The sequence below is a fragment of the Pungitius pungitius genome, chromosome 6, assembly GCF_949316345.1.
Source record: "Pungitius pungitius chromosome 6, fPunPun2.1, whole genome shotgun sequence".
Taxonomy (NCBI): Eukaryota; Metazoa; Chordata; class Actinopteri; order Perciformes; family Gasterosteidae; genus Pungitius; species Pungitius pungitius.
In genome coordinates, this window is record NC_084905.1 from 13,496,377 (window position 1) to 13,512,091 (window position 15,715).

Below are 15,715 nucleotides of genomic sequence, written 5' to 3' on the forward strand. Positions count from 1 at the left end.
TTTCACTAATTTTTCTTGTGATAAACATTTCTTTTCATTTCCACTGTAAACTTGAATCTCGAGTCCCCTCTCATTTCAACTTAATTTACTTCTTCTTGACAATTTATTCAACACAAATTGCCACAGAACACAATGCGTGCCCGTATGCTATATGACCAACTGTGATTTCAAACACTATTAATCTCCACATTTGACTGTTGCAATCGGTGAGCAAAGTCAACGCCATCACCGGTAAAAATATCACTGCAATAAGCTGTTTGATTGGCATTCCGCTCGGCTGGTATTTTCTAGATCACTATGGATTAGAAAATAAAGACTTCTATTAGGTTGATAACAAATCCACAGACTTAACTTCAGACAAAATAAAGAAAAATAAAGTGAATCTGTTAAAATTATGTTTATTCAAAAGAAGATTCTTGGGAAGAACAGTGTCACAAATCTGCTTCTTCCCATCAGAATAAAAACTATAATCCTTTGGAGACCCACGTTGTTTTTCAGTAAACAGATACTTTAGTTTAGATTCATTTAGTTAAATGATCTGCCTGCACATGTATGGCTCCATTGTTTATAAAGACAAAATACTGCAGTGATTAGGGTCCAGGATTCATCAGAGACGTTTCGGGACCCACACAGATCCCAAGAACTGTTGATTGATTGATTATACCTTTTTATGACCTCCGTGGCCTCCGTGTGTATGCTTCTTAACAAGTCCTTTGCTCATAAAAGCACACAAAGACTAGTCAGACAGAGCTCAAGGGTTACTCTTAAAGACCGCCCTAACAAGAACTTAAATTACATATTAAGTAACACTTTTATCCATACAAAAAACAACAGAATATTTAGAGAAAAGGTCACGCTCATGCCCGGGAGTTCAACTATTGCTCAACATTGCATTTGGTGAGGAATGGCATGTTATGAATTTAAAAAAAAGAAAGAAAATATATATTTATATATATATATATATATAGCAAATGTGGGTGTTTCACAAAACCATAGACTCCCTTTGTCTTGTTCTGGCTGAATAAACTATGCTGTAAACAAACTAAAATGCAGAACGACTAAAAGTGTCCTGGGGCTAAAAGCTACAAACATAAATAACAAAAGCACATTTGTTTGGCTTTTACATTACACAGCTTCAAGAGTTTATCCAGTGTCCACTTTTCCTCATTTGATTCTGAAGATGAGAACAGAAATAACAACAATGAAAACAACATTGATAACAGTGAAGAGAAACGGCAGCTTGCTGTGGTGAGAGGAGGGAAAACAGACGGGTTGAAACCTCTGTGTGTGTTTGGTTGTTTTTTTTTTTCTTTCTTTTTCTTCGCCATCAGAGCTCATCGGAAGCTTGTTTCACCCTCGCAGGGCGTTCAGCATGAAACATGTCTGTCAGTGTCCCTCCTGCAGGGGGTGCTGTGTGCTGCTGGACTGTTGCGGGGAGCGGAGGTAAGTACTGGCGCTCCATGGCAGGCGGGCGGAGGGGGTCTTTAGTCTGTAAAGTCTCTCCTCACTGCGAGAAGGAACAACTAGGTTGGGGAAAACCAGGAAGTGCGTCCGAGACCCGCCGCCAGGTCACCGCCGTGCACCACAGACAACACACACACACAAACACACACTCACTCCTGAAGTCTTCATGTTAACAAACACGTGCACAATCAGCCAGACCCAGACACCCCGGCTGGTTTTTAGGTGGTCCGTTCCTCCCCGTCAGCTTCCTGCTTGGTTCTGCGCAGGTTGCTCTTCATCTTCACAAACTCCGGGGTGTTCTCCTGTTCCTCTTCACCTTTCTGTTGCTCCAGCTCCAGCTGCCAGAACACAGACAATTAAAGAAGTGATAATCTGTTGATACATCTTGCAAGGTCCAAGCAGTAACCTGTGATTACAGTTACATAGTGCCTCCATATAAGTTACATATATGCATAGATATACATGTATTACCTGCTCTAGTTTCTGTTGTCTTTTCATGAGCTCTATCTCCAGGTCACTCCTCTTCTTGTGAGCCTCTTGCTCCTCCTTCTGAGCCTTGAGAACTTGCTCCCGCTTTCTCTTCTCCATAACCTTCTGGAGCTCAGGTTTGTTCTGAGGAGCCAGACCCCTGTGCAGAATCAACGAGAGAGACCCTGCATTACTACGGTAAACCTCGGACAATGGCACCGTGCTGCACTCAGAGGGAGATTAGCATTCACATTCATGCGTAGCACGTGATGACCACCACCTCATTCTAGATTGATGTGCAGATCCTTATTTCAGTTTTGATCCGGAGCCCAATCTCAGATTGTTCCACATGTCTGACTACGCAGTGGTACGCAGCATTGGACTGATTTAGGAAATGAAGGTTTTTCCTTTTATGAGTAACAAAACAATCCCAATACATCAACCCATATCTTAAACTATCTAATGGAAAACCTTTCCTCATTTGGAAGTTGTTGATCAAGTCAGTGACAAACCAGACAGCCTGGGTTTGTGCAGCAACATTCAAAAATGGACATCTTAATAAAGTCTGAGCAACCCTTGCGAAGAGCAAAACATATTAAATGTTACGTAATGTCAAAGAAGAACACATTTCAAGGAGAGAAGGGTGGGGGCTGAGGATGAGGCTTGGGAGAAGGGCTACTCGAGACGTATTGGAGGAGAGATGAGCTGGAGTCAGCTAGAAAAGCCAGAAGCCAATGAACAGCAAATCCCCAAAAGGATTATGGAGGCACAAAAAAGTGGCCCACACAAGAAAAAAAATCATTTAAGAGCAGTAAAAGGAATCTGTCAAAAAAAACATGCTGCAGCCCTTGATTACTTACTTACTATTATCAAGATGACTTTACTCGGAGTAGTTAAACATTTTCTGTAAAAAGCTCGACTCTGAACAGGCAGTTTGATTTCATTAAAGAAATCATAGTGGGCCTGCCTTAGTTCAGTAGCAACAATGTCTTAATTAAATGCATCATTAAATCCTGAAGATTACGTCACCAAGCCCAAGGGGGTCCAAGCAGGAGAGGGTGTTTACAACCAAAAGACCGGACTATAAAAGATGCTTACTCTGCTCTTCTATCACTGTAGGCATAATTTGCATCTATGACTCCCGTCCCATGAGCGCACACTAGCACACTAGCAAGAATGTCAAATGCTTCCCCAGACGTAGTGGCTGAAGCCCTGATGTTCTTCTGTGGGTGTGGGTGTGTGTGTGTGTGTGTGGGAAGAGTCATCACAGCTAATGAAGCAAAGGCAGCGAAAGGCCCTCAGCTAGGAATGTTTTGTAATCTTGATTACATAACCCTTTTTTTCCATCCACCCCCCCAGCGTGACTAATCCACCATGCATGCAGACTGGCTTTCCATCCTTTCAGTACACGGTAGAATGTCGAAAAAAACCACTAGTACCTCCTGCCAAAAGCCCACTACGTTTATCTCAAACACTTCTACTGATACTGACATTCTCTGTCTAGACTACAGACAAATTTCTGCAGCATTTGGAACCAAATTTTTCCCCTAAAAAAAGCATTTTCCCGTTTGACCTCCTTATTCTGCCGCTTACCATTCCTCATTAATGCCCTGCCTCTATCACTGCGAAAGCACCTCACTCTTTGATCTGTTTAGGACAGAGCATCACTGCTGCTGTGATGTAACAGCTGCCAACACCATGTGTGTTGACGTAGCTATTTATAGCTCAGGCACAAAGAGGCCGCCACTGTTTGGTGAGAGAAAAAACAAACATTTGGTGTCAAAAGGGTTTTCTCAAAACACATTGTGCATGTTTGCTGATGCATGGATGCTCACGCAAACAGCATTAGGTCCCGTATTGTATGATCCAGTATTAGTATCAGCAGCCAGACCAGGTTCCTCCATCTGTGCAGTACTGATGTGACTGTACATATTGTTTTCTATAATAGATCACTGTGAATGTTGTGTTTCCTGAGCTTTACATAATACTGCTGCAGGAGGTCGAAGGGACCAGTGTGGTCAACAACAGTGACAAACTGCACAAGTATCAGCAGAGTCTGCGTGGAAACAATCAGACCAATTACAAGGAAGTAGGAGGGCTGCTGTATTAACTCATCTACCAGGAGTAAATAAATTAGCTTGGATCTGGACTCGGTACCGTTTCACTCTGTCGGACCAGTTTATTTCTTTTGGACATTCAAATTATTTTACCACACAATATATGTAGTAAACCACTATTTCCAACCATATCTTGTAAAGCTCTGGTTACTAGTTGTAAAATTTGAATCTTCCATCCGTTCATAAAAGTAAACTGGGAATCTCAATGAGACAGACAAAAGGTATTAATGTCGTATTTTCTCTTCTTTCTCCTGACCTCTTCTGGTTCATGAGCAGCTCTCGGTGCAGGTCCTGGTGATTACGGGAGCCCTTGACAGGGTTGATCAGCTTTTTAGGTTTGATGAGCTCATCACAGTCTCCGTCCAGGTAGTCGGGCTCCGCCATGACACTCCTCCCCGGGGACAGCGACAGAACAGGCTCACGTGGATCTGCATAGACAAAGACAAGTGAAGATTTAATCAATCAATTTAATTTGACCATCATTGTCACTATGACATACATGTCTCGAAAGCAGCGAGGAGAGAACTCTTAAAAGTCTGATTTGCATTTTCAGTAATCGATTATCTCTTCTTTCAACCCGTGATGTGAGCATCCGTCTGATCCTCTGGTACCAGCTCAGGTTTTTTTTAATTGTCCCTATAGTGCTAGAAGGATTCAGCGCTGGAATTAAATTGAAGTGAAAAGGAACATTGTATTCCCTGGTATAATGAAGAAATTAATGAGAACATTACTGTCAATATCTTATAGGCATAATGTCAATATTTCAATCCACGTCAAAAGTTTCAATCCACTGATTTCTGACCTCAAAAATCGATGAGATTTCCAATTGGCCCCCTAAAATGTGGGCACACTGCCTTAATACATTAGAAACCTATACTTGTGATTTTATTTGTTTAGTATTTCCTTTTTTAATAGAATTTTGACCACCTCACGTGTCGAGATATACCATCTCTGGACCAAAGGGTCACCATCAGGTCATCTTTAAGCTGAGAAATAAACAGATACAGCAAGTTTGACCCATTCCTCATGTTAATCACAGGGTACATACAGTATAATACCGTATTGCAAGCAAACCTTTATAGATTTAAAATAAAAACATCTGTATCTGTTTTATGGCTCACATTCTCCATTTAACAAAAATGAATAAATAAAAGTTGTGATCCAAACAACTGAATAGAGAACAGAATATGATGGACAAAAGATTAGTCAAAACATTTAAGACAAGAAACGCACAAGGTGCAGTGTTTGCTGAACTCACCCTGCAGATGAGGAAAGACGGCATATCTGAACACGGTCGTCATCGCTGCTATTTTGATCTTGAATGTATTTTCCAAAAAAAGCTATCAAAACTCTCTGTGCTGCACAGCTGTCTGCTACTGAGCTGGTTAGAGATGTGAGTCGGTTTTATAGCTAGGCACACACTGTCCCCCTTTCTCTCCCTCTTCTCTGTCCCTCCCTCCCTCCCTCCCTCCCACTCACTGTAAATGTACATCGCGAGACGAAGTAGATTTTATAAGCAATTTATGAATATTCTTGCTCGTCCTTGGACATTTTGTGACATTTTTGGTAATATAGTCTCATATACGAAAGGAGTAAATTGATAAACGTCATACACAAATTAAATAGTGGTTACATGGATCAACCCCCCCCTCCGTTTGAGGAATGACTCAGATTTATAAACAATCATGTCCTCACATGCCTGTGAATAAGTCTCTCGTATTGGCCACTGATAAAGACTGAAAACAAGGAGGTACATTTTGGAACCAGAACGGGCCAATCACATGCACCAGAGATGCCAAAGTCGCATTTCACTGCACGTGCTAAATGAAAAAAGGTGTGTGTGTGTGTGTGGGGGGGGGGGGGGGGGGTCCTCAGAACCAAAACATACATGCAGAGGATTTCTGCAATGAGGTGAAGACACCACAAGAGGTCGACATTCATGCATTTTATAAACTAAACCATGTCAGTTACATAACAAAAGAAGCCTGAGATAAACATGGTGTGTGGCAGCACACTGCTGAACAAAGGGGCAAAAACACCACATAATAGTGCGCTGGATGGACTGAATATGTTGACCTGTGCAAATACGGCTTTTTCCAGTTGGTCATCATCTACAGTCACAGTGATGGGTAATCTCTTATAATCTCAGATTATTCACCTTTCAAAAAAAAAATCTGTTTACTAACCCATGTGTCCAGCGCAAATCTTAAAATGGTGCATTGAACACACATGGAATAATCATCAAATATTCATGAATCTGATCTTAAAAAGGAGACACTACCAGTTCAGTGAGGTGTTTTTGTACATTTCGTCCACATGCTGCTTCACAGGATATAATGTGGTGAGCGGCGCATGTTGTCAACCAGTGACAGCGGTTGTGCATGAGGTGGCAGTGGTGCACAGAGCAGGTTTGGGCTGCGTGTGAGCAGAGGTACGGTGTACGTAAAAGGTGCTTCTGGTTAAAGCCGGTAGTAGTGAGACGCAGGAATTTACAGACTAGCAGTGTTGTCAAAGTGTCCCGTTAGTGTAACACATCTGCTCCGACTTCCTCTGCCCCAAGGGAGCGAGGAAGTGACATAGGGAGTTCAAAGGGAGCCTGCAACCTCAAATTGGAGCCCCGCAGCCCCTTCAATTTGGCTTTATCACGGGGGGCGCCTCTATAGGTTAAAGCGAGTATATAAAGAACATCTTACACTACACAGATAAAAGACGAAGATACAAATAAACAAGTTGAAATGCTCCAATGAGACCTCCATTTAATGCCTCACAATCTGTCCTTTTACACGTGTCATGCTATGTGTGGGCTTCAGCGCTGTATTCAACAAAAACAGGAGATTTATGCATCGATATCTGGAGTATTGAACATCGTTTTCCATGGAAGCGAAGCCTCCCACCACGTCAGTGTGTGGATACGGTTACACAGCTTTCGGGGCAAAACTTCAAGGAATCAAGGAATGTTTGTTTATTGGTTGTTGAAACATACCCCTCGAGCAGCAGACACATCCACAAACAAACTTATAACGAGCATCCAGCAGAACTGGGTCCCCATTATGTCCACATGTAGAGTATTCTAAATGTCCAAGCATTCCAGGATAAAATGAGAAGACCGTTGGTAAAAAACATTGAGGAAGAAAAGAAACTGGGTCAGATGCTTCGATGGACAAAATCAAAGATGCATCTAGTAGGTAAAGAAACAAAAATAGAGAAGAAAGAGACTTTACTCACTCCTTGTTATCCTCATGACTGATCTCATGTGCTATGAAATGACACATGTTTATAATCTGGCAGTTTAAGGAAATATCAAATCAATCTTGTAAGGGCAATAACAAAAAAGCAGCACTGACACCGGAGGTTGAAACTAAAACATTTGGAATAATATACCACTCATACAGTAACACACACAAGAAAATCTATATTTGGAAGCTTTTCTTTGGCTTTTCTTAGATTAAGAAAGGTAGAAGGATGAATGTGGTTCATGTGGTTCATGTTTGCAGTGGTGTGTGTGAGAGTGTGAGAGTGGAACCCACTGTGGCAGGTTGCATTAAAGCGGATACAATGGCGGATAAGAGTGCACGGTGCCAACTGATTGCATTACCAGAAGCCGGCACCGCAACATGACCACACACAACACATTCAGAACACCGACTCGTTTCTCAATTTCCTCCCCAACTGTCATCTTCTCCAAGTCGCCATGGAGACCGGCCATCCGCCCTGACAAAGCATTCAGGGACCGGAAGAAGCTGCTGCCAACCAACACTGAGAGTCTAAAGCCTTTTCCAGTGCGCCTCACCGATGGCGAAGACAACCCCAAACGCAGTAATAATCTTTACGAACAAAGGACAAAATCGCTATGTGTCCTCTGAAAGGTGTTGCCTGGAAGTCCAAAGAGAATTACCACCCAACTCTGCAGAACCCCTCAGCTCACTATCTGTGTTTTCTTCAGCCTGGTACTAGTTGCCAAACCCAATTGCTTTAAAAGACAAGCTGCAAAACACAGAAGAACATTTAGAGGCTAACGAGCCCGACATGCACGCTTGAAAAGACCTCTTCTTCATCTGACCCAACTATGAAGAGCGCAGATGGGCAGAAAAAGTCATGATGGGGGGGGTCGGAGAACACAGGTCTTGTGAGTCAACGACGCCATCTTTTTTTGCCGCAGACCCCTTTGAGATAAAATAAGGCGAGGAGAGCAGCTGGTGGCCTGCTTCACCATCTGACCCCCTCCCCCTGTTCTCCTGCAGGATACGGGCACAGACCATCCAGGGCTCTGCACGGGGCGGGCCGTTCGCCGTCATTGGTTGTGAACACATGGCCGACGACACCCACTCCGTCACCAGCCAGCCAGGGTTTGTTCTCCACAGTGTGCCGCAGAGATGGTGCTCAGGCTTATGAAGAATGACGCATCAGCAGTTCACTATTTAAATCGATATACAGAGGCTTTTCATGGAGACTAACATTAAGAAAAGCACTTAATCATTTAAAAAAGGAGGAAGACATTTCTACCTGGAAGCTCAGTGAGCACATTTTGCAAACTAAACTAAGCTTTGGGCTTATGCTTTCTTTATCGTTGTTGGGGTTTTGGAGCACATACACACCAAGGGGAAACCCCCCCCCCCCCCCCAAAGAGACATAAATTCCACCTATTCTGACACAAACATACGTAAACAGAACAATGAGCTCAGCTAGCGTTTAGTCACACTCACATCTCATCAATATCTAACATTTTCTTGAAACTTCAACCCCCAAATGCTCTCTTGTCCCACATAGTTCTTCTAGCTGCTCTCTGTGGGTCTTGTTTTCTTGTGGCAAGATCCGGTCTATTCCACTCACAGATGGGAGGTCCACCCCTCAGGGGAAATTGCGTCATCAATACCCCTTAAGCATCCCCCACACCCAGTTCTTTCTCCCTCCCCCCCCCGCCCCAAATCCCCTCCCCTCACTGCGTGTTACAAGCGGGACAGATCTGAGCATGCGTCTCCTAGCGCTCCTCTAAATGAAGCGGCCATTCAGCCATAGTGGACGCCCTAATTAAAACACACACACACAAGCTTTTAACTGACAGCTGTGGGGGGAGTCGGGGGAGGGAGAGCGGGGTGTGTGTGTGCGCGCGCATGCGAGAGAAAGTGACAGAGGAGGCTAAGGAGAAGTAGAGAGTTGAGGGCCTCGCAGTGACAATGAGCTCATTTCCCGGGCCGCCTCAGCGCGTACGTGGTCATTTACGAACCTCCACTCCTGAGGACACATAAATCACGGCGCACAGCGCGGTGACGCACAGAGAGAGTCAGATGCACATTCAAAGTCAGTATCGAAAAAATTAAAATATGAATAAACCCACAGCTTTATCGTCAGTCTACGCCTGAATGTGTGTGTGTAAGCAAAATGATGTGCAAGTTCCCCTTCGGGAATAACTAACCTGCAGCAGCCAATAAGCATGGACACATGGGATTTCTGTCTGTACACAAAGACGTCACTGGTTTCAAATGTATACTTTCATACAGAACACAATAGTGTGGCTACAGAAATGTGATCTTTAGTCAGATATATGTAGACTACCAATACATCTAACATTCGGGTAAAGAGGACTTAATTATGAGACGCTGTGAAGGACACAGTGAAGAGGGAAACGGTTTCTCAATGTACGCTCCGGAGTTCGGGGGTTGAAATCTGTTTTGTATTTCCTGCCTCCGAGCGAGAGGAGAAGAGGAGCTGGGGAATTACTGGGGCCTCATCTCTTACCGACCCCCGAAAGCACCCACAATGTGATGATGTCACAGGGGAGACGCGGGGCTATGGGAATCTACAATCAGGGTTCATAGAGCACAGATGAAGTCCATGGACAAACAGACAAAAAAAAGGTGTAAGCTGTGTGTGTGTTTAAAAACCAGATGTCATTGTGGGAGCACTGCAATAATGATGAAAAGTAAACACCCAAACTCATTATTACGCCTTAATGCCAGGAGTAATATTTGTTTAAAAAAAAAAAAGAAAAGATCTGAATTGATGAGGCTCTTTATCTCCCTGGCTGCCCAATGTTTACAGTGAAAACATTTTTTCCCTTCACTTGGTGTGTGAGTGATACCAATAACTACCAGATCATGATGGATTATAGTTCATTGCAGGCATATTTGTGTTGAGGTATAAACAGCTTTGATATTTCTTATGGTATTTGGGAAGAAGTGTCACCATTTCATAGTTCTCTTCAGATGCAAATCCAGTCAATCCGAATACGTACACACACTTTTACATAAAGAAAAACACTTTCCGTTGATGATTTGGATATTTTGCATAGCAATAAAAGTGCTGCGGAAATGACTCCTAAAGCTAGAAAAGGTTAAGTTAGAAATCTGAGATGTGGTTTGGTTAAAATAACCTTTAAAAAAAAAAGAAAAAAAGCTGATACTGTAATTTTGGATAATGAAATAGCGGAACCTCTGCAAGACAACTTCTCGTATGCTGTGTAGAAACATGTTCTGCATTTGAACAAAAAAAGAACACTTGGTAACAACTGTATGAACAATGGTGTCCATAGATCTTCATATCTGTGCCCGAGTACTTCGTTGTGACTTGCGCCCGGGGGATAACCCGCACAGTCTGAGACACACCTGCACACTGGCCCTGTTCGGTCTGTGGATGACGGCCTTCTGAATAGCCAAACTCACCTATGCAACACTTGCCGAGTGAAAAACTGCCTGAAAAACATTTTCTTTCATAAAAGTGTTTTATGGTGCAGGTAATGGTGGTCTTTGTTTTGCAGGGGAGGCAGACCACCTCCACTATGAAAACACCCAAAGGGGAGACCCTGGCTCTCATGTCCTTTAGAGATTTCCTGGTTTAAGTTATACACTTTCCAATTGTACACCTTTTTTGGGGCACACTGATCACTGCTGTTTTTGTTTTGTTATACTGAATGACAGTTTCACTACTTCCATATCTGGCCTTTTAGAAGTGAGAGCGTCGGTCCACATGTGTTCACTTTACCCAAAGTCTTTGGATGAAGATTAAACTAACATTTTTTTTGCTGTTCAAAGGATTAAGATAATCCCAAATTGAACAGGTTGTACGGTGATGTCCCCTTTTGACATAAAACATGCAAGTGTTGACAATTCATACAGCCCACTGACTGAAGGTATTCAACTCATGCTCATGCAGTCCTGTTGCCACACGTTGTGAGCCACAGGCTGAGGCAGATTACACAGTGAATGGGGTGGATTGAAATGGCACAGACACCACTTTTGAGTCACGCAGTGGGAATGTGATGAACCTGCAAAGTGATTATTTCTTTAGACACACAACAGCACACTGTCACACACACATACACATATATTCCTTCACTAACACGCTGAGTGAGAATGATTTGCATTTCTCCTTAAAATAGGTTAAAAATAATAATAAAATCAAAGCGCTTACTCCAACCAAATTCTGAACACATGTCCTGAATTTTTGGGGAGGGCGCACAGATCGGTGTCGCACCTGTCAGTCAAATACAAAAGGCTGTTCTATACTCCCTCACAGCTGACACAGACACATGGTCTTGTGTTTTTATGTATAGGCCCTTTGAGAACAGGTGGGCTGACACAGTTTTGCTGCAAAGACACGCCTTACGCCGTCCTCCTCACTGAGATGTAGGCATGTGCCCCTATACTGCATAATCCTCACGCACACGCACACACACACACACACACACACACAAACCCACGTCAAGCCCTTTAAATGAAGTTCCAATTATTGCCTCCGTGGTGGTGTAAAAGCCATACAGTTAAGAGGCCACAGCGCTTTCGTCCCGCTCAGCAGCGTGAAGTGGCGTTGGCTCATAAAAAAGGAGGAGTCTTTGTTATGGCTCTGCTGTCTGCTCCAGTTCCAGATTCAAAGCTTTGTGCTTTACTGCTGCTTTTCCCTTCTGGAGCAGCGTCACGCCCCTCCTCACCGGCTACTGGCTGAGCCCAGCTGGGAGCTTAGTTCTCATTGGTAAGGGGGGGGCGGGCGGGGGGGACACACCAGGGAGGATTTAGGAGGTTCTCCTTTGTTTACACGCTAGTACAGAAAGCCCCAATAACAAGTGTTACCTTGGGCAACCAGACAATCCACAGTTAGCCAGACAGACACACAGGGGTGCAAGCTGATCGTCCACACACACACACACAAGCACACGCACACACGTATGATAACCCGGTGTTTGCAAGCGAGTCTTTGTTCTATCTGGCTCTATGCTTGACAAGACTCAGAATGCGCAGTATGTATAAGCATATTTTTAGTTGCGATACTAGGCAATCATGTGGTTTCGTCGTTTTATGGAAGTTTCTGACAGAGTGACTTGGCTCTGTTCTTTGGACCTACATTACCATTTGTGTTGTAATACAACAGGATCATATATCATGATACTAACTTACAAAGAGCTTAATCTAATTCATGCAGCTCAGACTTCCAATCCCTTTATACACTTCAACATAAGCAGATGCAAGGAGGAAGGCCTTCAGAGTCCGTTGGTTGTGTTTCTGTGTGTCATCCATTCTAAGACTATGCAAAGTACAGCACAGTAATGGTGCTTTATTGTGATGGAAGCGCCCGCATAACAGCAGGAAAATCAATGTGATGCTTTGAGAAGCTGGATCTCTCTTGATGCGGTTGTGTGTGTGTGTGTCTCTGTTCTAGTCTTTGGTATGCATGTTATCTTAACATCACGTCCCAAGCCTGCTCAGACAAAAGTCAAGCCTGTGGATGTCTGACTTTGGTATGAAGTGACACACATACACACACTTTGAGAAAGGCAATACCTGAATCGTGACATCATAATATAAAACCATGGCAACAAAAGCACAATGTAAACAGATCCTTGGTCTGTGATTGCAACACTTGGATTTACATTGCATCATAAAATTTCACTCAGTCTTCCAATAATCAAGTCTCTTTAAAAAACAACCAAATCAGATTATAAAAACAAGCATCAATATCATTCACGTATGTGTTGTGAAGTGAATTCACATGACCATAGAGTAGTAATGTTCATGCTTGTAATGGTGGTCTTTGTTTCAGGGGAGGTGATCCAGCTCTAAGGCAAAATTACGTGCTTGTTGTTTTGTTCAGACAACACTGAACACTGCTGTATTTGTTTTGTTGGAGTAAGAAACATGCTTATCAAAAGAAGACGTTTGATTCAACATAAACTAACTTTTTTCCCCATGCAGACTTAAACTGGACAGAGTGAAGCTGAGTTTACTAAAACCATGGACCTCCCTCTTGGAGCGGAGACCCTCTGAAACTCACAAACATCACCTTACATTGCTCTTTACAGGGGAAAATACCTTTTTGCAACAAGGTAGTCTTCCAACGCGAGAGAACAAAACGTCTAGTGACACGCAAGCACAACCGCACACACTAACACCGTCTTGTGCAGTGTGGATCTAAAGGATCAGTGCTTTCTGCTGAGTAATGAAGATTCTGTGGTCACAGAAGAGCAGCAGGACTGTGGGAGATAACACTGTCAACTTACATGTGGTAGCCATTTAGTCCTCCTGGGCACAAACACACACACACACATTCCTGACCCAAATACCTTGCTTTTCTTGAGGTCAGCTTCAGGCCTGGACAAGGACTCAGACTATAATGATACATCTGAGAAATTGCACCAGAACCACAAATGGACTCATGCTATTATAGAATGGAAACTCAGACATTTCATTCATATTTTTAAAAGTCCTTGGAGTGCAATGATAATTCAAAGAGCCTTCCAGTTGCAACACCCACAAAGCACAAACACACCCACCCACCCACCCACATACATGCAGTGAGAGCATCAGCCTCTTCCGACAGCGGGAGGGAGAAACAGGAGATATGGAGGGATGGTGGGGGTTCAAATATCAGAGAACAGATGTAAATGGTTTACAAAGCTCTCTTCTAAATGATTCACACGTGTGGGAGACACTTTCCCCTCCCTGCACACCCTTGGAGGCTCGGCACCTCCAACATACTCATTCATGCCACTGCAGCCCATGTGATGAACCAGAGTTGAACTTCTTCAAACGATAAAGCGGGGCCACCATCCGCCTCCACCCAGAAAGCACACACACACACCGGCTGGAGTCGGTCCAGCCCAGGTTGATTAACAACTTGTTAAAGTTTGACAGCATCTCTCTCGAGGCTGTTTCACTAAGTTTATGGCACTGTGAAAAATAAACAGCATTAGTCTGAGACTTGTTGCCATGTCAAAAATATGACACATGCAAACACACACACACACACACACACACACACCTCGTGACACGCCAGGTGGGGTTTGAGGCTGGTGACAGCAGCGGCTAGTGTGTCAGCTCTGACTGAGGCCATGTGCTTTGACACACACACACACACACACACAATTAGTCATACAAGTCTTACTCACTGAGGGTCTCAGAAACAGGACTTCCACAAAATACAGTCCCCACAATACTTTGTCTTATGAATTTAAAGACTTAAGTTTACACTATTTTTCTGTTAACTATGGCAACAAATAAGAAAATAGCGCAGTTGAACAGATTGTTAAGCACTCCAATGTTGGGATGGATGAATATACAGATTAAGACAATCGTTTTGTCACACGTGAACACAACGTGCCCCATAAACACCGGTATCATTCCCTCCGAACCCCAGTGACAATAAACACTGATTTGTTTAGCTGTACTACTCTTCTCCTAGCGTAAAGAGTATCAAGTGTCATGAATAGCAGCGATCATTCCTTTCCGTGCTGAACAGCACCCTCAACGTGTTGTTTCCTCACTGTCCCGTCAGCTTCATGCGCGTGCCCCAACAAAAGGAGACAATGAGACAAGAGTTTGTATTCTTTTTTTGCAATCTCATTCTCTCGCTTTCTCCTTGGTCTTTTCGTCGTCACTTTTTCAGTTTAAAAACAACTCAAATCTGCTGCTTTTTCCGACGGGAGCAGAAACCAGTTGAAACGTGCTGCTTTTGTTAGTGGTGGAGGAAAAAACACACACACACGCGCGCGCACGCGAGCGCCAGACACACACGTACACACCTTACCTCAAAGTCGACCTCGACCCGACTTCTCCAACTCGAGTTGTTAAATATTTAAAATGACAAAGTGGTTCCGGCTACATCGGCGGGTCTCAAGGTCACTTCACGGCTCGAGGTGTGTCTGCGGGACTCTGGTTTCGTTAACTGCTCAGTAACTGTAGCGCACACGCTCACTCAGTCAGGACCCATAGAAAATGTAAATTCCACATGGGTGGGAGGGATGGAGTGACGTCACGTAAAGGCTCCTCCTCCTCTGCCTTCATTCGCTCCCTGAACAACATGAGTGGGGACTCCTCGAGTGAAGGGCGGGGTGTGCATAGAGGGGCATCCGCACCCCGTCCGACACACACACACACACACACACACACACACACATTGGGAAATCATTGGGAACATGTCGAGGGTGTTTGTGCCTGGCTGAAAAACGCCTGTAATAAAAGTGAGTGATTTTTTTTTTGTAAAGAGAAGTATTCCTAACATCCCGACTCATACATTCCTAAATGTTGTCTTAGTGGTTTCCTGTGATATATTTGAACATTTGAATTTGATAAATATGGTTTGCTGGAGTTTTAACATTCCAGGTTTACTTTGAAGCTCTAGGGTTTAGGTATGACTATACTTTTTTTTCTTTCATGTGGGCCATACTTTACCCCGTTACC

At 43.6% G+C, this 15,715-nt stretch overlaps 1 protein-coding gene across 4 annotated transcripts; it reads right to left on the minus strand.

Annotated features, from left to right (window-relative positions):
• Nucleotides 1–382: 382 nt before the first annotated feature.
• fam107b (family with sequence similarity 107 member B) lies at nt 383–15,240 on the minus strand. 4 transcript variants are annotated; one of them, XM_037452081.2, is made up of 4 exons: nt 15,063–15,240; nt 4,306–4,477; nt 1,936–2,092; nt 383–1,802 (listed from the first exon to the last, which is right to left on the minus strand). In XM_037452081.2, the coding sequence occupies exons 2-4, from the start codon at nt 4,431–4,433 to the stop codon at nt 1,683–1,685; spliced, it is 405 nt and encodes a 134-aa protein (XP_037307978.1). In that variant the 5' UTR covers nt 4,434–4,477; nt 15,063–15,240; the 3' UTR covers nt 383–1,682. The 4 variants fall into 4 exon arrangements, with proteins under 4 accessions (XP_037307978.1, XP_037307979.1, XP_037307977.1 ...); XM_037452082.2 differs by having other exon boundaries at nt 15,058–15,240; XM_037452080.2 differs by lacking the exon at nt 15,063–15,240 and adding an exon at nt 5,308–5,482.
• Nucleotides 15,241–15,715: the final 475 nt, after the last annotated feature.